Source organism: Cygnus olor, chromosome 7 (assembly GCF_009769625.2).
Source record: "Cygnus olor isolate bCygOlo1 chromosome 7, bCygOlo1.pri.v2, whole genome shotgun sequence".
NCBI classification, from domain to species: Eukaryota; Metazoa; Chordata; class Aves; order Anseriformes; family Anatidae; genus Cygnus; species Cygnus olor.
This window is the reverse complement of record NC_049175.1, coordinates 34,936,637-34,960,494: the sequence shown is the minus strand read 5'-3', so window position 1 is coordinate 34,960,494 and position 23,858 is coordinate 34,936,637. Positions and strand designations below refer to the sequence as shown.

General features: G+C 38.3%; 2 protein-coding genes and 1 long non-coding RNA gene across 12 annotated transcripts in view; 1 reads left to right on the top strand and 2 right to left on the bottom strand.

The window, feature by feature from the left end:
• Positions 1-1,820, bottom strand: part of LOC121072809 (BRCA2 and CDKN1A interacting protein) — a 10,139-nt gene extending 8,319 nt beyond the window's left edge. Inside the window, exon 1 of the mRNA XM_040562846.1 lies at positions 1,652-1,820. Within this exon, the coding sequence (XP_040418780.1) occupies positions 1,652-1,780 (129 nt within the window). The 5' untranslated portion in view covers positions 1,781-1,820. The remainder of the gene's footprint in view (positions 1-1,651) is intronic.
• On the top strand, positions 1,796-20,551 carry UROS (uroporphyrinogen III synthase). Of its 10 annotated transcripts, none has more exons than XM_040562840.1 (11): positions 1,796-1,852; positions 2,457-2,583; positions 7,189-7,278; positions 8,026-8,109; positions 9,052-9,148; positions 11,003-11,077; positions 12,299-12,373; positions 15,297-15,380; positions 15,861-15,946; positions 17,862-17,960; positions 19,755-20,551. In XM_040562840.1, exons 3-11 carry the CDS (start codon positions 7,216-7,218, stop codon positions 19,920-19,922), a joined length of 831 nt encoding a protein of 276 aa, XP_040418774.1. In that variant the 5' UTR covers positions 1,796-1,852; positions 2,457-2,583; positions 7,189-7,215; the 3' UTR covers positions 19,923-20,551. The 10 variants fall into 10 exon arrangements, with proteins under 10 accessions (XP_040418774.1, XP_040418771.1, XP_040418775.1 ...); XM_040562837.1 differs by having other exon boundaries at positions 1,800-1,847; positions 2,441-2,583; XM_040562841.1 differs by having other exon boundaries at positions 1,800-1,852; positions 2,441-2,548.
• On the bottom strand, positions 20,345-23,837 carry LOC121072810. Its single transcript, XR_005821397.1, has 2 exons — positions 23,797-23,837; positions 20,345-23,416 (listed from the first exon to the last, which is right to left on the bottom strand). It is a non-coding gene; the product is annotated as an uncharacterized LOC121072810 (long non-coding RNA).
• Between the last annotated feature and the right edge of the window lie 21 nt (positions 23,838-23,858).

The following is a 23,858-nucleotide window of genomic DNA, read 5'->3' as shown; positions in this document are numbered from 1 at the left end:
TTCCCATAATTATGCTTACTATAACCACATACACTCAGCGTAAAGAAGTTTGACTCAGCCACTTAAACTCTTAAAACTGCAGGATTGGAGTATAACGCCTTGGCTAAAGATGAACTTTTCTGCAGACATTTAGACTACTACATCCGAAACCATACTTCTGCTATTTCCTCCAATACCAATGGAATCGTTATCCCACTCTGGAAGTCTGTTTAGTAGACACACAATGAAACACAGTCAGAGCAAAAAAAGGATGTGACCTGTACCTTCTTCCAGAACAAAAGCTGTGCATCCACCAAACATTCTACTGTTATTCTATTTTACTAGTACTGCCTGTCAAATCTGTATTGTCTACTTATATTTCTGCGAATCACTGTTCAAGATCATCTAAATTGACTTTTCTATTTAATTGTTGGGTTTCATTCCACTTTCTCAACGATTTTAACAACCAAGCCTTACTTTTTCACCCATTAAGACCCACAACTCTCTCTAGTCCCAAATCAAGGTCATGGACTTGACTGCCCTCTGGGAGAACAGCCTTAATAGCATATTTACAATGCAGAAAACAGGTATACAACTAATTTTGAAATGGGGAAAATGAAAATCAGGACACTCACTATCACATATATTCTTCTGTGGTCTAGCACGGGTACGTGACACACAGAAAACACCCTCAAAACCCCTGCCACTCAAACAGTGCTCCGAGGCTCAAGAAACTTCATCCACAAACACCACCATATAAACCACTGTTCTACCAACATTTTGTAGGAAAGCTACATAACACACTTTAAAAAATATATAAGGTCAAACTAAGTCAATATCCATTTTATGTGGCACATATTTCTAGTAAGTGGTAAATGTGCTTTTTTGTCACGTTAGTATGACTGATACTAATTTTCTATTGTGACAGGTTAGAAGTATTTTTTTTTTATTCGGTAACAAGCTAACTGAGGCCTTATCTAAGAAAAAAAAAAGTTAATTAACTCAAAGTAAAATCCTAGTGAATAAAATAAAGTTAGCGAAATATTTGTTTTGAAATATACCAAGTTAAAAAAAAACACATGGATACTTCTACTCTTTTGCTCCATTTACACCCTATGAAAATGAGAAATGGCCTTATCACCCTAAGGCTGTAATAACGTTGAAATCTGGGGCCCATCCTCCCAGAAAGAAGCCCCTGCCCAGCGCTGTGCTGTACAACCAGCACGTCGTTCCCTGCTTGTGCAGGTGCAGCCAAATAAACAGAGAGCTCAGGGAGGATATCAACATGTGATCTTGATGCCTGGTGTGGCTCTTTTTTCTTTAAATACACAGAAATTAACGCAAATTAGAGCACACGTGTGCTGAAGGCACTCCTTTTAAGCAGCTGGCTGTGGCTCCACACAAGAGCTCGGCTGGTCACTGCATCACTCGCTGCACCTTCGGTCCTAGCGAGCACGGGGGCGTCCGCAGCAGTGTCCTACTGGCTCCAGCACACGCTTCCGTGGCTCCACAGCTCACCTCGGTCACGACAAACCACGCACGACGACAATCGCTCACCTGGAAGAACAAACCTCGGCCGAGCACGCCCGGATAAAGGCAAGGCTTACAGGCGGACCAAGGCCGGGGGCGAGGCACTACCCCCAGCCCCCCGCGGTGCCCCGGCCCCACTCACCTCCTCCACCCGCTCCTCCTCCGACTCCGAGCCGCCCGATGACTCCGACTCCGAGCCCGAGTCCGACCCGGAGCCCGGCTCCGGGGCTGGCGGCTGGGCCCGGGCCCTGCGCTTGGGCGGTGTGGCCATGGCGGGGCGGCGCAGGCGCTGCGGGGCCGGAAGGCGGCGGGCGGTGCTCGGGCCGGGACGGGGCCGGGTGAGGTGGGCAGGGGCCGGGGCTGTGATGGTGGGAGGCCGGGGGTGTGGGGAGCGTAGCGGGGCCCGGCCCGTACCAGGAGGGAGGGATTTGGGGCTCTCCCACGGGGTGCTCCCCTCGTGCTGCTGGGGCGGGTGTGCCCAGGGCTGCGCTCCTGGAAACCCTGGGTGTGTGCTCAGAACGAGCCCGAGCTCTGCTGAAGCACCCAAAGGTGTCCCGTAAATGTGTCCTCATGTCCCCTGCACACCGACCACCTCCACACTTGGCCCGCTCGTGCGCCTCCAGGCAGGTGCACGGCGTGTGGGAAGGGGTCTGGGGCCAGAGGTGAGGCCGTGGCATCTGTGGTGTTAGTCAAAAGAAACTGCTGACCGCAGAATCAGAGGAATCAAGTGCTTCCTGCTTGCTTAAAAAGGTTAATTCCTAGACTAGTTAGAGGTAATGCCAGGCAAACAAACAGAAAAGGTAGTAAATTTAAGTGTAAACACAATGGAAATATGGTCTTCCTAAACAATAAAAAATTGAAAATACATTGAAACAGCCTTTGCACCAGAAGTATGAAAGCTGCCATTAACGTTTGAACCTCTGTAATGCAGCTCATGTCCTGTGTAGGACTTTGGGTCTAGCTCGTGGAGAAGTATGGGTGCTGATGAAGCTGTCTGAAGAGGACTGGGCTGCTGCCAACCAGAAGCACAAGGCCTGAGGTATAATTTTGGCTTTGTACATACAATCTGGACAGGTCAGAGTTTGCTTGTCCCTTTCAGGTGTCACGCATGTCCGTGGTGGGTGCTTCTGGTTGTTTGGTTGTTGGTGTTTTGGTGTGGTGGGGGTGTTCAGAGCTGTATTTGCTCAGGAGCACTGCCAAAATATAAACGCTGATCCATAGGGAGAGAATTCAGTGTGGGAAAAGACATATTGGTAAAACCCTTTGCTGCAGTACAACTGTCTCAGTGGGGCTGCATGCAATATATATCTGCATACGGTTTTCCGTTGTATTTTTGAAACTATATCAGTCAAGAATCACGCTAATTATCAACATTGCTCCTGGTAAAAATCCATGATATAGTGCAAAGGTCTGAGTTCTTTGCAGCTCCCCTGGACTGGCATGTCAGGGAACAAGTTTTGTGGTTGAATTTTGTGATATAGACATCTAAATTGCAGAAATTATTCTCAAAAAACTTTGTTTGAGTTTAATGGTGTATGTATATTATGTTAACTATGATTTGGTAAATTTGTGAAATATGATTTACAGTAGCCTTACAAGTAATCCTTTTTCCTTCTCTGGTTATTAAACCCAGCTAATTTCTGTAAAAGAATATTGGTAATAAATACATAGTATCAAAAATTCTAGCCCAAGGTTTTTCAGAGTTTTTTTTGACGTGTCAAGGCTGTCTCCAAATTCATCTCCATTTCTGTTTATGATGGAACAGACAATTCCTTTTACACTTGGCAATCAAACCTTGTGTGGCCCATACAGTTTCTTACAATCAAAGTAGGGTTAGAGTTTAAGATATTTTGCAGCACTAGGTGTCACCTAAAAGCAGAAACAAAAGGACCCCTTTATTTCTTTTTGCAGGCTGTCCTCTGTCCTAAAGCTAGTTAGTTCACAGTTAGGTTGGGGAGAGCTTTTCAAATGAAAATGCCATGCAGAGTTCTGCTTTGTAGACATGGTTTTATATTTAAAAAAAAGGCAAAGCTGCTCTAATAGGAGAGGATACTCTTCTAAGGGAGCAGGGACCTGGAGATACGCAGCTAGTAATCAGCTCTGTATTTTAACTGAAGGCATAGTGATGTTGAATTTTACTGTTCAGTACTGTGAATGGGAAGCATTTCAATGATGTCTGTGAGCATTAATAGTGCTCTGAATGCACAATGTGACCCAAAAGTACCCTTCTTCTAAATTAAGCAACGTGGACTAAGAGAAATAGCACCAAACTAGTTTGAGTCTTTGTTCACAAAGAAATGCCTCAGAAGTTCTGATCACTCTTCTGGTTTGTTATCAGAGCTACCTCAGTGGTTCCCTAACCTCAGACTGGCCAATACAAGCTTTTTCCATCTTTGTGCGTGTATTTGCTGAAGACAGAAAATCTGTTGTCCTTTTATTAGCTGTTTGCAAGCCTAATGGGTTTTAAATGGTATTTTCTTAACATTTGAAAAGCAATCATTGCAGGGTTGTTATTGGCACACAAGCAAACAATGTGCTTGTTTCCTGAGCCAAAAGTGGGAGGCCAGCATCATCCTATAAACTTGGCAGTGTAAAACTTACTGAGGTTATTCATACACATTCTCATTTCCAGATGTAAACTGGGCACCCTTTGACTCTGCCAAGTCCATGCATTGCTCTAAGTAGAAACTTTTCATGGTTGTTTAGAAGTTTATGCATTCCTCTCTTGATTAAATATAATAATATATTAAAATGAAATCTATATGTTAAAATAGAAGATCTCTAAAATACATTTTCAGCAGTTCATAGGAACTTGCATGTAATTTTTTTTCCCATAAAATCATCCAGTTTGTGATGCTCCCTAGTGGAGTTTTAACTTCACCCTAGAAATGTATATTGACATATTTCGGCTTGAAACTGACCGGGTGCGTCTGTCCCTCTGTGAGATCTGGTCAGCCTTCTCTACTGCCTGCCTGTTAAGACATCATTTTACCTGGATTCACATCGATGTGAGCGGTGTTGGGGCACAGCTGGTAAGAAAGTGGGTTTGGATGGGTTGTGGCCCTAGCATTTTGTGTGCCAGCCCTGCTTTTGGAAATGGGCGTGTTCCACTTTTTTGTATGGTCACACCTGCTACCAAATCTGCAGAAACCTGTCTGAACTGCTTGGGCAAGAACAACAGAATGGCCTGATGAGAGGCTTATGGCTGCTGAAAAGGACACTAATTTTTCAGCATTAATACCAGAAGCTCTCAGGGGGTGCTTGCCGATCAAAACAAATGTTGTTCGTGACTGTACAGACTTAGATTCCCTAGCTCTAATTCAGTCTTCTGTTGGGCACTTGCAGCCCCTTCCTGGAGTCAATAAACAAGCTGCCTTCTGGCAGAAATGAAAATAAGCCAGTGGCTTCTAGCAGCCTTCTAGTGGTTGTGCAGTCTTGCTCCTTTTATAAGTAAGCCAGATGGCTGAGTCCAAAAGGCAGTTGTATGATCTCTTTGTAGAGGAGACAGCTAGGTAATTGCACCTTGCAGTAGTAGTTCATGATATTTTGTAATTATTCTTTAGTTTCAGTGTATGTTTTCCATGTAGGATTTAAGTAAAATTAATTTGATTATTGTAACTCACCTCATTAAGTGTGGATGTTTACTGTGGCAAGTAATGAATAATAAGAAATGGGTAATAAGGTATAGATGAGAAGTTAATTCATTTCTAACTAACTAAAGAAATAATTAGAGCTCTGCTCTCCCCAGGTGAAACACTGAATAGACTTTCATGTTATCTGGGATTTTTATTACAATACCTTTGGAAATCATTCTTTCCAAAAAGACCTACTATCTTGTATACTTTGGAAGGACTCTTTTTTTCCATATGCTTACATTTTGATGACTTCATAACGTTATTAAACTCTATATTTAGTAATATATACTTTGGAAATAGGAAGGTTGGATTGGAGTGAAAATTTTGAATGTGGAAACGGAATGATTCCATGGTTCTCATAGACTTTAAGGGTACCTGTAGCTGTTTAGAGCCTAAGCACTGCAGCTGGAGTTGTAGTGAAGATTGTTAGTAACTTCAGTATCACAACAATCAGGGCTACAAAAAACTGCCTGCAAACTCTGTTTACAAGGATGTTGGATTTCTTTAATTACAGGCTGTTATAATCTTAGTGACTGAAAAGTCTCTTAGGGCTACTTAGGCTTAGTAGCAACTGGATACTCAGAAGTATTTGGGAATCTAAATCTTGAAAGCCATGGGATCTACTTTAGCATTTGCTATAGGTTGAAATCAGCGAGAATTGTACTTTTCAAGAATATGACTCCCCAACAAAGTCCTTGTTTCTTTTTCTGCATGTGCTTCTAATTGCTGCCACTGACTTCACAGGGTATTTCAGAACTGCGAAGCCTAAATGGTTCCCATCGTGCCAATTTTGAGTACTGGAAGTCTTGTAGAAATGGGCACTTCCACGTCTAATAGTAAGGTGCATGGAATTAAACACTCCAGTTATAAAAGAACATTAACCTAGGTTAAAAAAAAAAAAAGGAAACTTAAAATCCACAAAATGACTGTATTATGACAGTCAGGTACTGAGTTGCTGGAGATGGGTTTTCTTTGGGTGCCCTTACACCACCTGCATTTTGCAGTGCTTCTGGCTGTAGAGGAATGTGTGATGCTGTGCTTGTTACTTGCACCCACTCTGTTTACTGTTGTCTTAAGCTGCATTTTCAGAGAAGTGTTTAGATATTTTTTCAAAGACAAATTTGTCCAAACAGGTCTCTTTAGTCTTTGAAGTTTTGAGGATTTCAATGCATTTCATGTACATGAATCAAATTTAAGATGTTCTATACATCTGAATATTTGTATTTGTTCTTTTTAAAGAGAATTAGCAGGAACATAACACATAAGTAATTAAGGTAAATGTGCAATTAGAGAATAGATTTGTTTGTTTCTATTAGTCCATTTGTTTACTCTGATGCTTATTGGATTTGCTTAAGGGTTGTAAACTACCATTGAATTCAGCACCAGAGTCAAATTCTGAGGAACTGAGAACCTTCTTGCATTTTTCCTATCTTCCATTTTAATGGCAGAATATATTTTTTCAGTCTTGCCTTGTTTACTACAGATGTATCAAAAAAGGCATATGAATTATGTGCATTATATTCAGATATGTATGTTTTTATACCTGTTTGCATTTTAAAAAAATGAAATGCTGTCCTGCACGTTTGCCCTCATGAAAAGGGTGAGAGACCAAATACACCCAGTTACATCACTTGAACATGCACACTTACTATGAGGAGCATAGGGTTGAAACTGACACAGAAAAGGATAGAATAAAACAATAGAACAGGATAACGTTGTTACAGATAGGAGCATATTATATTGCTGAACGTGACTGCACTGTAAGGGTTGTCACTTCCTTTACAAAATATTTTTAAATTCACTTTCCTTGATGACTTTCATTGTAGCTTCTCCCTTAAGCGGTGTTATCTAAAGCCAGCATGTTATTTGCTGGTCTTATCAGGGTGGATGTTCATTCCCAGAGAATGTACATTAACTGCTTACTCATTGTATAGACAGCAGTGCAACTGTTAGCGGACCAGCTTCTTCTGAAGCTGAGCTATTAAAGTTGCTATTCAGTAAAAAGACCTCTAGATCTAATTTAGATTTTTTTATTGTATTTCAGAATTCTTTTGCAATTATTTGGCAAACAATGAAGGTTCTGTTACTGAAGGACCCCAAAGACAAAGATTCAGGACCAGATCCGTATATTAAAGTGAGTAAACTTAATAAAAGTAAACAGTTGTGTCACTTCACTATTATATAATACCGTCACTCAGTTTAAGATAAATGAATCTAATTCTTTCAAGTGAAAAAGCTGCTTAAGCAAAATCAGGAGTACATGTCTGAAATTACAATATCTTCTAAGGAGAAATGTAAGCTAGAAAATTGGCTGTTACAAATTTCCCATAACTGAAATAGTTTTTTGTACTGAATTCAGCATTACAATTCTTAGACAATGTTGATATTAAGACAATTTCATTTAAATTAATTAATAATGGTTATGTTGATGTGATAGTTCTATAATTACAAAATAATTTGGTGATCTCAACCAGAAATGTAGTGGGCAAAGGAGGCTGTGTGTTGCTGTTGCCCTTTCTTCTGTAGACTTCATTGATGGGAGTAGTTTTTGCTTGTGAAAGCAGTTCTATTGACTTCAAGGAATTACGGAGATGTTCAAGAATATTGGCAGGGTTAGTTGATTATTTGTCACTTGGGTGTTCAGGGCTATGTGCTGATTTATACTGTAACTACACAGTAGGAGACCTCAGTTTCACAGCTGTTTGTTCACAATCATGCTGTAATACTAAATAATCTACCAATATAGATTCACTAATAAAAACAGATCAGATACTGTCGTATTTTAGTTTAGGAAAAAATACTTGTGCTGACCTAGTCAATTTTTGAAAGAATATTTAAAATGTAGAAACTTATTTCAAGAACTGTACATATTTTTCCATAGGAATTAGGATTATATGGACTTGAAGCAACTTTGATTCCAGTTTTGTCATTTGAATTTGTATCTCTCGAAAGCCTATTTGAAAAGGTAAGTTTTGAGTTATTTGGGTTGTCTTATTTTCAACAGTTTAGGCAATAATTGCCAAGGTGCGTATCTTATCTTTAATAATACTGCTGCCTGTTTTAGTACCTCTTTGTTTTTCTACAAACAGATGTTTGTAATACAATACAGTATTGTACCCACTAACAAGTATGTTGATATTTTTCTAAAGAATGAAGTTAGATAGAATAGTAAGGGATAGATTTCCATGGGTGGTGTAGCATTTTGTCACAATGAAAAAGTAGAAGACTTGTGACAACTAAAGCTTACCTGAGGTTCACCCTTACGTTGTGCTGAAGTTGTGTACTGTATCTCCTACGTGCATGGAATTAAAATTTCATAATTGCTTGTCTCTTTGTACTCTTTCTTATTCATTTTCATATGTTGAAAAGGTTTTCTGAGAGAGGTTACCTTTACTGAAAATCTCCAGCAGCATTTAATTCTGTTAGGTGTTTGAATGTATCACAGTATGCATTTACAAGTGACCCAAGAACAGTTTTCTTTTTTTGTACTGATCTTTGAGAGCATGTTGGTGACCTAACTGTTTTTTGAGTGGGCAGAGGGCAAGAAACAAGGAGCTGGCTGGGCAGTACTGCAGTATTACTGCTTGGAAAAACAATTGATTTTTCCTGTGTGAATTTGGAATACCTCCCATGTCGTTCCCCTATTCCGAAGCACATTTCAGTGACAAGGAACCTTATCTGCTCCTACTGATTTTCAGCGTTAATATCACATAAAGTATTCAATGTTTGTATGCATTTATCATGTAAATATCCTGGTTACTGATAGTAATTAAATATTTGCCTAGTTCAGTTTCAGATATTTATTGAAGCTGCTTTGTTGTTCACAAGATTATAAAGAATTGATCAAATTATTTTTTTTAAATGTATATACTCACTTTTACTTCTTAAATCTGCTGTTTATAAATAGCTCTCTCATCCAGAATCTTATGGGGGCCTAGTTTTTACCAGTCCAAGAGCATTAGAAGCCATCAAGATCTGTTTGAAAGAGAATAGTAAAAGTGAAGGTAAGTGCTTATTTATATTCCTTGTTCTTTCTGTTTCAGTATTCTGTGAAGTTTGTCACTTCACCCATCAGAAGATGTTTGGAGTACTCCTTTTGAAAAAAGATATCCTATAGCCCTTTTGATGTCATAAAGGCCTCATGCTAAATGGAGCTTTTAAGGGACTGAGTGTTTTTTCTGCACTTACGATGCCGTTAGAAATGAAAGGATAAAGCTTTTGGTGTAAATTACTAATTAACGTGGGCTTTTTCCTCAATCTGTTGCGGTTATCTTTGTTGAAGCTACAAAGTTATAAACAAACTCATGGATGAGCAGTATTTTGCTGCAGTGCCTGGTTTTGCTTACTAAACACTATCCTCCCTTTAAGGGAGGTGCTTGTTACAGAAACTGACCACTGCTGCTACTCGTGTAATTCATTTGAAATCTTACAGAAAAGGCTATTTCTGTCTTGCATATAAAATTTCTAAAATGAATTAAGCATTAGCTAAAAAGCAGTAAAGAAATGGTAGTACATAGAAATTAACAGATCAGTTGTGAGGAAGAATCCTGCAGAGTGCTAAATACAAACTGGCATACCAATAAACTATCAAATCTTTGTGAACTCTTCTAACTTCTTTTGAGAAGTGATAACTTCCAGCATTGAGTTCCTATGGATATTTATGTACGCTTACATTTTGTGACTTTATCTGCTCCATATTTGGGCTGTAGTGATAGTAACCAATGTACAGTGAGTGAGGTTAACCTCTTGAATAAGTGGTAAATACACTGATACTGTTCACTTACTTTAGCATTTTCAACAGCAGAGGGCTATATTTTAATATTTTTGGATCAAATGTGATGTCTTTCATACAGATACCATCCCCTAATCTTGGTTAGGGCTTTTGGAAGTTGCTGAAGCATATACTTGTAAACAAATGAGTCTTCAGTTTCTATTTGGGTTCCTTTTAAAGCTACTCGATGCTTATCTTTTCTACTTTTTTCCTCATTTAGGAAGGTTTCCTCTGATTTACTTTTTACTGTTGTTGTAGCTTCTATTTCTAATATCTTTTTTCTTTCCTGAGAATGATAGAAAAGAACTCGGTGTCCTATGCTGTATGGTTTTTAGACATGTTAGTAAGACTTAATTTATTTAGCTTTGATCCATTTGGATTTCAGGCATAGGGATAAGGTACCTGGATCCAAGAATTGATTAACGCCTGAAGGATGGAAAACCATTTTCTAGTAACTTTGGTCTCTGGTACATTTTATTTCAGAGCTAATAGCTTTTTTTGGTGTATGTTTAACATACAATCAGATTCTACATTTCCCCCATGTAAGATTAAGAGTTACTTTATAGAGTATGTAGTGAATACATATACACTTTTACCCTTTTCTGGTGTTAGAGAAGATTTTATTTGTTCTTTGTCTAACCCTTCAATTTTAAATCTACATCTGTATTTGAAAGTTGTAATGTTCAGTTTGAAATTCACCAGTTTGTATGTTGAAATCTCACTTTGTACTGTCTGCTGTTCTTTCTCAGAAGTTTTGTTGCTTTTAAAAATTCTTAATACAAAATATAAATGAACATTGCAAGTTGCATATGATCTGACATAAGGTGAAACACGCATTAAAAGTGCTATTTTACATAAGCAGATAAGAGCTATTTACTCAAATGGAGCTTTTAAAAACATGTTTTTGACTGCTATTTACACAATGAAAAGAATACGTTGAAAATTCATTTTTATACATCCCCAGATTTTGCTGAAACATGTAATGGTGTATTAGTATTTTGCTGTACTTCTAGATTTAAACCAAAGTCCAAATACACATTTAGCATTCGTATTTTGTTGCCATATGCTTAAACTTACTGTTTTACAGCCTGGTCAAAATCTCTTGGACAAAGATGGAATATCAAACCAGCGTACGTGGTAGGAAAAGCTACAGCTTCTCTAGGTAAGCTGGAGTTTGAAAGAAGAAGTCTTAGATAAATCTGTCTTAAGTACAATTTTTGGAGTATTGGCAGCTGTTCAAGTGTGTTCAGAAAAAAATATAGGTAAGTTTTTATAAATTGATATTTTGAAAAACAGATAATGTGTCTACAGCTATCTGAAGTAAGCATGTACAGATCACCATCTGGTCTCCCAGTACCTTTTTTGTAATGTGATGGTAACTACTTCAGATATTTGGTCAAAAACTCTTGCTGTTCTTAATTCCCAGATTATTTTTTATCCCGAAATGAAATCGGGCAACAGGAATTATAGCATAATTGTCTGAGATGGTAGGAAATTTGATGCACTGGCCCATCTTTCCTTCTGTTTCTGTCAGGATTTGCCAAACAGAAGTCACCAGCATACAATCCCTTTACTTCAGTGGGCCAGCTGCTTTGTCTTCACACTGGTTTTAATCTGATGCAATATAAATTTGATGTGCACAAATAAAAATTCAGTGTAGGTTTTAGTTTGTGTGAGACTTTCTTGTTGTAGAATTGCATAGAAGCTTTTATCTTCCCACTGAACCACACAGGAAACAGGTAGCATTTAAGAATTTTAAGTCTTGGTGTTTTTCTGCGTCTAGCCCAAAAAAAATTTTGGTAAGTACTGACTATCTTCATAAGAAGAATGTTTCTGCAGGCAGGCTGCTAACAACACCGGATCATGTAATAGTGACACCTAGCAAGCATTGCGAATCAATAGAGTCTAACCCAAATTAGTTAACTTGTCAGGGATTCATATTATGCCTATTAACTTGTTTAAATAACAGCAGTGTTAAACTCTGCGACTTTTCCGATGGGATTTCTGCCTTTGTTACAAACAACAGCAGTAGCCTCACTGGGAAGTGAGCTCCAATCAGACCATGTCAGGAATTGCAGCCCATTCAGCATGGTCAGGCAGCGCTTCCTGCTTCACCACTTCAGGTGCAACAGTTGAACTCTCCAAGACAGCTTAGCCATCCCCAGAATTTTTCTCTTGTACTCCTTGTATATGTGTCTCTAGAGCCAAAATTGAATCTTTCATAGCATGTTACTTGTTCAAATGCTCACGTTTTTTGCTTTCAAGGAAGTGTTTGTGTGCTTAGATCAAATTGGGTTTCCCTTTCCAACCCACGTTTCTGTGACTGAATCTGAATTGCTCTTATTGAATTGTATTGCTGTTGTTTTGCTGCTTTTGGTTATAGTGGAAGAAATTGGCCTTTCCCCACAAGGAGAAAAGACTGGAAATGCTGAAAAATTAGCTGAATATATTTGCTCAAGTAAGTATCTAAAATCTTCTACTTAATTTAAGCTCATGTGCATCGTTTATTACATATAAAGTCAGGTGTACCTTGAAGCAGAAAAGTATATACTACATAATTCATCATATGTAGAGTCCTTGAATTCAGCTTCTGGGGAATACTAGTGTTATCTCTAAAAGACAATATTTTGAAATCCCTATTAAAATACTAACTTACATGAAATCTTGGACTCCGTAATTGAATACTATAAGACCCGGTAGACGAAGTGCTTTTTTAATTAATGGTCAGAGCCGTAATGAATTGAAGTTGCTGTTTAATCATGATTTAAATGATTCTGACTGTAGGTGTGCTGATTCTCTGTGAACTTTGAATGACCTGACCTTCCTTGCTTCAAACCAGCTGATGCTGGGCATTTTTCACCAAGCCATGATTCAAAGTGCAGAAGAGGAACTTCTTTCCTCAGAATGAACACACAGTTTCAGAGAGCTATTTTTCGGCACCAAAGGAGAGGGGTTCTGGAGTGGTTCTGAAGAAGCAGCAGGTTCTAATAGCCACTAGTGGGAAAGAAAAAGTTTACAGCCTTTCACATAGAATATCTTGAGCAGAGGGCAGTTTCTTACAAGAACACTGGCAAACTACAGAAATTAACTTGCTGCTTTAGCATTTTCATTATCCTTACAAAAATGACTGCCTTTGAATACCCTTCAGTTTTAATAACCAACCATTGATTTTTCAATCATTGGAGATTGTTTGTTGTTGATAGATATAATTGTGCTTGGAGATTTATTGGATGGTGCATATTTATGCCCTCACAATTTATAAAAGTGGCTTACAGAAAAAATACACTAAGTGGTTTATAAGAACCTCTGAAGTACAGCTTAAATTATATCAGGTTCCTTATTTTGTATTAATTTATTTTTCTTTATTTGTTTTAACATAAGTAAATGAAGAGTAACTTAACATCTTTTATGTCAATAAAATTTATTGTCAGAATAAAAATAAAATCTGCAGCAATGATATTTCTTTTGCTACTTGCTGTGCTTTGGTACCAACTTCAACTTAAGTGACATAAAGGAGTTTACTTCTTAACTAAATAGCCAGGTTTAGTGTCTTTTCAAGACAAGTAGTTTTCTTAGTCTTTCTTAATGTGAGGAACTCTCATCTATTTTGAGATGGCACAGTTGTGTGCAGCTGTATACAATTTCACCTTAAAAATCTCTCCGTGTTTCTATTACTTGAAGACAAACTCTCTGCAAAGAAAGTCTGTTTAATTCCTGTCTAAAACCATCAGAGCTTCTATCTGTATTTAAAGGTAAAGGATTACTGATAATGAGTTTCAGTTTACATTAAAGAAAACTATTTCTTCAGTTTCATTTATTGCTCATCAGAACTGCTCTTACACAGAACACTTTTAACAATATACTTTAATAAGCATTGAACAGTTAGTACGCCTAAAACAATCACTGTATGGGCATCTAATTTTACTAGGGAAAGTAGCTGCAACTGCTGTTGTATAAAAACAGTTGTCAGATAATGGTGTTTGTTATAGTGTTTAAAAGCTTACATTGTAGTAATGTTCAGAACAGTCCCACATTTTTTAAGACCACTTCCAAGTTGACTAAAATCTTTCCCGCTATTATGAGTTTTCAAGAAGTGGTAGCAGTTAGTGTGACCAAGGAAATCATAAGTAGCATGTATATGCTCCAGATCAATTTTGAAAGAAAATAATTGAGATTCTCTGATAATTAATCCTATAATACTACAACATTTGATTGAACTGCGTTAGATTTGAGTGTCTTCACTCAACCATTTTTCTCATGTAGAAATGCGATCTCACTAGGCTATTTGATTTCATCTGATTTCTTCCTTGATTCAAAACGTTCTTTGTCAGTTTGCAGAGCCCTAATATTCATTTTTATTAGATAAAATAAAGTAATGAAAAGCTTTCCAAAATAATTAACTCATGTGAGAGCCCTAAAATCACCAAATTACTGAGAATCTCATATGGACTCTCATATAGATGGTGCTATTTCATTCTTCCCAAGCCTGGTGTTGGCATTCCCCATCATTATTGTTTTCCCTTTCCTGCGAGTGCACTCAGGGTGTACAGAGTTAGGATGGCTGCCGGAATAGAGATATAACCCAAGAGACACATGTGAATAGCATTATCTGGTAGGATATTTTTTGAGCAGAATTTTTCCTCTGATAATTTATTAGAAACATAGAAGTCCTATGAAAACTGCATCCCAGGTGTGTCATACTCTTTCATGTAGAAGTTAGAAACAGGACCAGAAAAGTCCTCCTTCCAAAATAAGCAGGGGGCTTTCATGTGTAGGCAGTGCAACAATAAAGTCTCTTCTAATCTTAAGAAATAAAGGATAAGAGGATGCGAGGATACCCACTTCCACTCTAGCATTGGGAGTAGAACCATTTTTCCTTGGGGAAGTAGAAAAATAGACTTTCAGATATACCGAAACTTTTCAGCAAAGTATTTCTGTCCTCTTCTTTGACTTCCTGAATATTCTTTTATGGAGAAAGCGCTGTCATGTACAAAGTGGGACTGAAGTTTTAAATGTAAGAACTGGGGAAGATTGCCTCTCTGAGGGAGAGGAGATAAATTGTGCAGTACTTGTTTGTCTTTGTAGACTTTCAAGGGGAATAGAAATGCACTTTATCGTTCACAAGATCTTTTTAGACAATGTATTCATATTATAGTTATGGAATATTTTTTTAATTTACATGCTAAGTAGCTCTATCCTCTGAATTGTGGATGCAGTTGCACTGCAAATGTTTTCAGCTATTTTAGGGCTGTCTGTGATGAAACATGCAGCATTTGCAGCAGTGTTCAACATTTGATACATTTTAAAGGTATTAAATCTATCATGTTTGTTCTCTATTAAAAATGTTAGTTAATTAAATGTTTTTGTTTGTATATTTACAGGAGAGAAACCTAATTCATCATGCCTGCTTTTTCCTTGTGGAGCCCTAAAAAGAGAAGTACTTCCTACAGCACTTAAAGAAAAAGGTTGAACTTCCATTAGAGCCTCAGTAAATTAGTCAGTTATGACGGAACTTGTATCTAAAGATTTTGAACCAAATTTGAATAAGTAAAAATTGAGTTTTCTATTATCTTGTATAGAAGATGAGAGTAAACGGAGGTTGCTGTCCACAGTGCTGGGACTGAGTTGTAGTATGGCTTGAGCAAGGTTCTTTGCCTTTGTTCATCACCTTTGTTCTCACCTGTGAGAAGGAAGACTTATTCACAGAAATGTTGCAAGACTTGCCACTTTTTCTTAACATGCATCAAGGTCCTCTGGTTACTAAAGCTTTATGTCTTGTATAATTGATAGTAGAAATAATCTAAGAATCCTTCACATAAATTTTTCTGTATCTTTTTAATCTCTAGGCTGAAATTTAAGTGCAATTAGTATATTAGGAGTGTTTTACTGAAATAATAGAAATTAATGAAATACTATTTAGTTATGAATGTCTATTCTGATTCCAGGCATACCTCTGGAAAGCCTTACTGTATATCAAACAACGCAACACACCAATCTCCAGGAATCATTGAGCAGTTATTTCTCACAACAGGTATTGGATGCTGATGTAACTTGGGAATTTTTGAAGTTTGTGATAAAACCTGGCAAAATATGCTAATTTTTATCGTGTCTGCAAACAACAGTTGTGGTGATACGAGAATTTCCTATATAGGCTTCTCTTTTTCTTATCCTGATGACTACCAAGAAAATACTTTAGGAAACACTATAGGCAGAGCATAAGTCTCTCAGTTATTTGTTACAGCATTTATAAAAGTCTAAAACACACAATGCTTCTGATGGAAGAAGAAAACAAAACCTTTCACATCTTGTCTAACTTCCAGAAGATAAATAAACTTCAGAATCACTGAGAAATAATGGCATAAAAAATTACATTCAGTTTATTCCTTTGAGCTGGACGACTGCTTTTTAGATAATACCATGTCAGAAATTACATTTAGTGAAGTTACTTTTTGAACAGGATTTTTTAATTATTATTGTCATTGTAATATTACTGGACAGCTTTGAAATTTTGTAGGGCAGAAAACTACTACTGGTTTTTCCTTCATAAGATAAGGCTATGTTCCTTCTCTGATTATCCAATTTATTAATATGACTCTAGTTTAAGTGTTAAATTCCAAGTGACATGACGTTGACAAACGTATTGAGTTTTATTTGCTAGAATTCTTATTATTTTCTCCTTTGAAAACTGTCAAATGTCACTAAGCAAGGATCATTACATAGTGAAAGATTTGAAGCTAGTAATAATTGACTTGATTTTGCTGAGATTGGCTTTGTGAATTTTCTATTTGTAAGAGTCTACATTATATCTAGGATTAATTTTATTCAAAATGCAGCCTTTCCTTCTTGGAGAAACTTGGCCTGTCTGAGCATGTTGCACCTCATTTTAAAATCTATGCATTAATGTCTTGTTAAATCACATATTGATTTTAAAGTCCTTTTTCAAGAGGTCCTAAAAGGCTATGGCATAGGCTGTCTAGCTGATACATTGCAGTATCCTGCTATTCCTAAGTGGATATTACAATTCTAATCCCCATAGAACTTAGTTTATACCAGTTATAAAAGTGAGTCAGTAGTAAATACATATTCTGTAGTTTCCTGAACTCTTTTTATGGAACTCCTTACTTGCTGCAATTAGTATGTTAGTTTCAGTGTGAAGTTATTAAAATGTTTCTCATGAGCTTTCTGGTTGTTAACTGATGATATTGTGGTTATATAGTGCCTGGACAGCTGATACAATATGACAAGTGTTTAGCACTTTGTGAGACAATGAACAGCACTGTGTTAAACTATCATTCTCCTTGCTATGAGCTAAGGCAGCTTCCAAGTCATGCACCGTAAAATAACAGCAGATGTAGAGCTAGCATATCCTTCTAGCCAAACAGAAAATCGTGATAAAGAAGGCGCATGCTTTGGGTCTGCAGGTCGGGAGACTGGGACCTTCACACCAGACAGAATTTTGTAGAACTTTCTTTTGGCTATGGAATGTGTCTGCTGCTATCTTAAGACAGCCTTGTTCTGGGAGAGAAAGCCCTCCCAGTGGTGTGCAGTTTTAAGCCAGCACCTCATCTTTGTCACAGCATCTCTGGGTGGGCAGAACTTAGGATAAACAACAAGAGCTGGGAAACAGAAAATATCCAGAACTAAGACTGAGAATGGATTTAGGGAAATTGAGTTTCATTTTCTAAACAGGAAAATGAGCATGGCTGCAGAAAAATTTCAGTACTTTTATCACCAGTTTGTGTGACAAAGTATTCAATTAAAGTCGCACCTGGATTTCAGCTATCTGCACCACAGGAAACCCTCTTTGTTGGTTTAACATCTGTTTCTCATCAACAACAAAAATTCATGTCCATGTAGAGACAGTTAGAGAGGCTTGTATGAAAGTGTACTGATATTATGCTGGAAATGTGAGAAATCTGTGCCAACCTGTAGTTTATTTTACTCAGGGAATCCCGGCAAGTGTTGTGTTCTTCAGTCCATCTGGTGTCAAGTTTTGCCTCCAGCACATTCAGAAGCTATCTGGGGATTTTATCAACCATGTGAAGGTACTTTTTTCTCTTCAAATGGTGGTGAAATACAATAGGGTGTAAGCTTAGGTTGCGAGACTGAAGGAGAGGAAAGCTGTTGCACCCTTTACAAACTTTGACCAAGAGTGCCTTAAACCAAAAAAAAAAAAATACGAAGTCTGGAAGGGGTAGGACTGTAAGTGTAGTCTCTAGCAATCTATGCAAGCTAAATAGAGGTTAAGAGTGCAAAGTGTCTGTAGAGAAGCAGCAGCTTACCTAGGTGGAGACAGCAGAACACAAAATTTGGAAATTGTTTGAAAATTCTGTTTTGTGTTGAGAGTATGGAGGACAATGCTGTGTTTGCTCACAATACAAAACCAGCCATCATAAAATAAGCACATGGAATACATGATGTAAGAATATCAAACTTTGAGAGAAGGTCAAAGAGAATTGTATTATGAATGCTGTATTTCTTGTAAGTGATCAGATATCTGTGTTAAATGTGAAGTAACCTGAATCTGAAAACCAGTAATCTGAAAACTCACAGAATAATTCACTTCAAAAAAATCGTCAGTTAAGTCTAACAAAGCAATACCCTCAGAAATTGAAATGTGAAAATTTGTTTTCTAACTTACATTTCTAAGACAATAAGTCTGTGCATGTTCTGTCACAGTATTGCATAGAATGAGAAAAATCTAATCTTTTTGCTAGTTAAGAGTCAGAAGAAGCATGTATTCTTGAATTAGGAACTGTTTTAGGCTCAAAGGAGAGGAGTTTGCATCAGTACACATTGACACATCTTAGTGATCCTAGGAATTAGTACAGAAATTCTAGGAAAAAAAGGAAACAAATCATTCTGTAATTAAGAGACTTTCTTAATAGCAATTAGAGATGCGAAATAAATAATTCCAGTTCTCATGTCCTTTAGAGTTATGAATATATAACCATGCTTCTCGTTGCAACGTGAAGAAGAAAAACATCTTATTGTACAGGATTTTTGAACTTTCTATTTACATAAGAAAGCATAATCCCCTTGTGATAGCAGATAAGAATGCAGGTTTGTAGCTTGTTCAGTAAATTTCAGTAAAAAGAAAATCACTGAAGCTGGTACTGGCAGTTACTGATCATGTACCTTACATGTCTGTTGGTGGAGAAGCAGCCTGATTTCAGTGTGGGGGAAGTAAGGCCAATGGCTATCTCTCAAGGAAGCACACAATACTTCTGTCTTCAGCAGTACAAGGTAGCTTGTAATGCGGTTGTCCTTGTTTGTGTGTTCAGCCTAACCACAGATGGGCTATCACCTGCACCCGTCAAGCTGTTCACACTGTATTCCTTGTAACCTCTACTTGTTCTGCTTTCTTATTGGCATGCTATCTTATTTTGTAGCTGAGAACCCTTTAGCAAAAAAAAAAAAGAGTTGTTTTCACCTAGATTTATTTTTTCCCCAACAACTTGCCCAGTTTCCACTGGGTAAAGGCTTTATCTTCTCCTAGTCAAGGTGTGATTAGCTCTTGCTTGAGTCAGCAATTACAGGCATAAGCATATTAAAATTCCTCTCACTTCCTGTTTTTTTTGAAAGAACAGCTATAAATGTTTTGTAATGGAGGAAGAAATAATCTTTCCTAAGTAATTTCCAAGTAGCTCAACTGATAGCTGGTTTTTAGTACTGAAAATCTTCAACCTGACTGGTTAGTACAGTTCAGTAAGCTCAGACATACAAGCTGATATACTGACAAGGTCAGCAAATAAAGCAGGATGTGTACCTAAGTCACTGTTAAGAGCTCATACCATACCTGCCTACACTAATTGTAACTGCAACCAATGTCATTTCAGTTTGCTGCTATCGGTCCAACAACTGCTGAAGCCATGGAAGCAGCAGGAATCCCAGTAAGCTGTACTGCAGAGAGTCCAACTCCCCAAGACCTCGCTGCTGGGATCCAAAAAGCGCTTCGCCTACAGAACTGCATTTTATCTAAGAACACAGCACATATTTCAGGCTGAGTATGGTTCTCTAGAATGTTTTTAATTTTGCAGACCTCTTGTCCTGCAAGAAAGTATTGTTTGGGAATATGCAACACTGTCCTTGTCAGCAGCTTGTGAGAGCAGCTTGCATCTAAATATCTAAGAAATCTAGAATTTGTCCAGCATGTTTTAAAGCCTCTGGCTATTCCCCTTCATCTTATGTGCACGGTGTAAATATTTTATGCAGGCATTCCTGGAAAACTAGTTGCAAGAGGCTAATCTGCATCAGTGTGTTATGTTGACATTTCAGGTTCAGTGTGTTACCTCAGGTATCTTCCCCTAGTACGCAGGTTTTCATTCCTGTGTATAGTCAATTTTACATGCACATCGTCTATTTTTTCTGTAAAAGAAAATCATACTTACAATGAAGTATTTTTTTTGTTTTAAAGCTTACTTGTTTGTTTTGCTTTCAAATATTTATCTTAAAGTGATCGTAGATCCTCAATGGAATAGGACAATTCCTGGAGTAAAGTTGCACTGTGTGGAGCTGATAGCAGGTCAGTTATTGACACTTAATATCCTTACAGTACAGGTCTTAAAAATCAGGTTTTGATTTCTGTTTCTGTAAAGAAGGAGGATTTATTAACAGAAATAAACTGGCTTGTCGTCATTAATAATGGTGTTAGAGTTGTCTCGTTTGGTTGTGGCTTATGTTTTAATTGTTTATCTGTGAAAGCAGAAAAAGTAATCCTATTTAGCATTAATGCTACCTTCAGCCAATGCTATGAAATTCATAGATTTAAATCGTAATGCACTCAATTATAATCCTCATGAAAGTCACTTGTGTTGTTAGTATAATGCTAAGGTTCATAAAATAACAGAAATCCTCATTTGCTCTAAGTTTTTATTAGCTTAATTCTGAGTATATGACCTGAATTTCCAATTGGGTAAGAAGCTTTCGTAAGAAGCTTTGTACCTAGGATAAGAATTAATCTGAACCCATTTATGTTAATACAAATGGAAATAATTTCAAATTGTGTATGTGGGTTCATCAGTCACACTGGGCACAATAACAACCATTTGCTGTATGAAGCAGTTTGGTTTCTTGAGATGAAATAGAATCTCAGAAGTATACTAATTGCTAGAAGATAATGTTGAGCAGTGGGAGGAATATTTCATCATTAAAGAACATCCTGTAGGATCCTGGGATCGCTATGGTAACTGGATGGAGCTGCAGGACTCCGTGCAGACGTGCCCCTGAGGAGAGAAGGAAGAGAATGAACAAGAAGCAATTGTTGACTTTCTCTGCCACTTTTTTAAGGACGATTGAAGTTAAGCTGTTTAACATTCGGATACAGCTGGGTAGTGTCATTATAACATGGAGTGTGCAGAACTGTTCATCTCTGCATTCAAAAATAAATCTGCAGCAGACTGGGGATTTGGAAGTCAGTTCAAGTCCCCTGCAGTACTGCTCACATCTGTAGCATCGGAATAGAAGACAGCTGGAGAAGATTTGTGTGAGCTAGTGCTTAGGGGCAGAAGGAGGAGTGGTAGGGTCAATCAGAGAAGAGAGCAAGAACTGGAAACAGAAGGTGTTCACATGGGCTTGTGCTCCCTTGCATTATATAGCAAATAGTTCGGGTATCTAATTATTTGCCTTGTTCATCAGCTCAGGCCCTTTCTACAGGTCTCTCCAGGAGACACTATCTGTTTCTATCACTTCCAAGTAACACGTACTTACTGCATTTAATATAACAAAATCACAGTTCTCCACCAGGAAAGTGGGTTGCCTTACATCTGCCACATCAGACTGCATGCTCCTCCTTGACCTGTGGCAAACAGAAGATAACTTGGAAGACTTGATCTGCAATAGGTGAGGTTGGTCTAAGGGAGGCATAACTGGCATTTGCTGAGGAATTGGGAGGCTGTGCAAGCTTGCTGTGACTCAGCTGACATTGTCCGAATTTCAGATCCAGACATACTCATTGTTTGTCAGTGAGCAGAAAATACCAGCTGTACAGCTTGGTTCACTGTAGCATTTAATAATATATTTCTTTAAAAAGAGAAAAGGGAATAGAATTGCAGCAGCTGAGTGACCTCTCCAGTCAGGTCAGATGAGGTCCAGGCCTGGCTTTATCCAAGGAACCTGTCCACACCTGAAACAACCCTTCCCAGGGCTCAGTTGCCAACTGCTCAGTTGCCAGCTGTGTTCTTCCCAGGTTGGGGATTAGGATTTCTTCTTTTTAGAAGACCTAAATATTCTTTACAAGGAGCCAGTGGTTATCTTACCCACTGCCACCCTCTCTCTAGGACATGGCATGAGCCTGCTCCTTACAGACAAACACTGCTTAAGGAAGAAACCACTCTTCCAGTTGTTGGCTTTGCGATAGCAAGTCTGCCTCTGTAGTTAAGCAGCAAGAAACATCCTGCTGTCTTACTCAACCACTATAGTATTCTTAAACCAGGGAGGGCTTAACATTTTATTAGTAAGCCCCTTGACAGATTGCAGACCTGATGTATTGTGTGTCTCAGTGAAATATTCAGTTCCATTTTGTGACAGGAAAGCAAGAAGAGGTTACACAACTTCCCCCAAAATAAGCGGTATGAGGCTTAACTACATACAGCAAGTAAGTTCTTCGTTCTCAGGGCTTATACTGAGGGTCTGCTCTTAGATTGGCTGATGGGGGTGTGCCAAATACTAAGAGCTGCAAGAGAAGCACATGCTGGTATCTCTGTGAGCAGCTGCCTCTAAAATCAGCAGGATGGAGGAGATGTGAATGATGCTGGAGAAAGCAGTGCCTTTGAGCCTGGGTTGGTGTAGTTTGGTGCCAGTAAAACGCAGTCAGGAAAGATCCTGTCTGAAAAAGCCCATTTCTTCATGTGTCCCTCCCAGGATAACCGAGATGACACTGTAGTGTCCTTTTTCTCTGGGACAGACCTTTTAGGCTTTTGTAGTGAAAATTGCAGTAGTGCATGCACTGAGCTAGCCTGCATGATCAGAGCTGCTCAGTGGCTTTCAGGGGACTTCTCCCTTAGCATAAGGAACCTGCCAGTGCCAGTCAGCTCAGTAGACTATTTGCTGGCCAAGACTAAGTGTCTGTTCTCCACACCTGAGACTGCTACTGATCTCAGCGGTCTTGCTTAGCTACCTTCAGCTCTGAAGAGATTGTCGTGAACATACCACTCCTGCCCATCCCCACTGCCAGGCTGCCTGAGGATACCAATTTCAAGCACAGTGCTTTTAGGCATCTTGCCTCAGAAACCTGCTGTTCAATTTTCTGCAGCTTTCAGCTCACAAAAAGTGAGGGCAGTGTTAAGAGGTGATGGATACAGGCAGGCTTCAGGTGGAAAGCAGAAAAGGACACCAAAACCTATGCCCCCAGTCTGCCCTTTCTTTCACATCAGGCACTTAAAACTGGAAGCAACAGAAATTAGGTATGTTAAGCCTCTCATCTTCCATCCTTTCACAAGGTATACATCCTTCTTTCAGATGCATTCAGGCTCTGGGTTGTGTCAGAAAGCTCACGTGTCTTCTGAAGACATCCAAGGTATAATTCTAAAGCCACATTAAAAGTGTTAGAGGTTTCCATAAGCAACAGTTTTTTTCTGTGAAAAGAACCTGCCCTATATGAAAAAAATCATTTCTCTCACCTTGATATTAAGTATCATTGCCTCAAAACAAGCAGCTTAGTTTATGCAGCACACATGTAAACATATATACAGTTTAAGTGACAAATATACTTCTACCACCTAAAATGAGCTCCACTTCTCATTTGTAAGAGGAAAAGATTAAACAAACACACACCCACAAAAAAAACAAAAACACAAAAGAAGCAAGCCCCCCTTCCTTGTTTCAAAATAGCAGCTGCCCTTCCTGTACTGGACAACACCTTCCTCCCTTGCCAAGTCTTACCTGGAACAGAGAGACAGTTGAGCAGTTTGCTTCTAACAAAAGTAAAAAGGTCACAACCACTA

What these genes read in the sequence shown, in the direction of transcription:
- UROS (XM_040562834.1), top strand. Translation starts at nt 5,914, where the DNA reads ATGGTTCCCATCGTGCCAATTTTGAGTACTGGAAGTCTTGTAGAAATG. An exon ending in AAAAGCTACAGCTTCTCTAG is followed by an intron (nt 11,078 to 12,298) that starts GTAAGCTGGAGT and finishes TTTTGGTTATAG; the next exon opens with TGGAAGAAATTGGCCTTTCC. An exon ending in AGCTGAATATATTTGCTCAA is followed by an intron (nt 12,374 to 15,296) that starts GTAAGTATCTAA and finishes GTATATTTACAG; the next exon opens with GAGAGAAACCTAATTCATCA.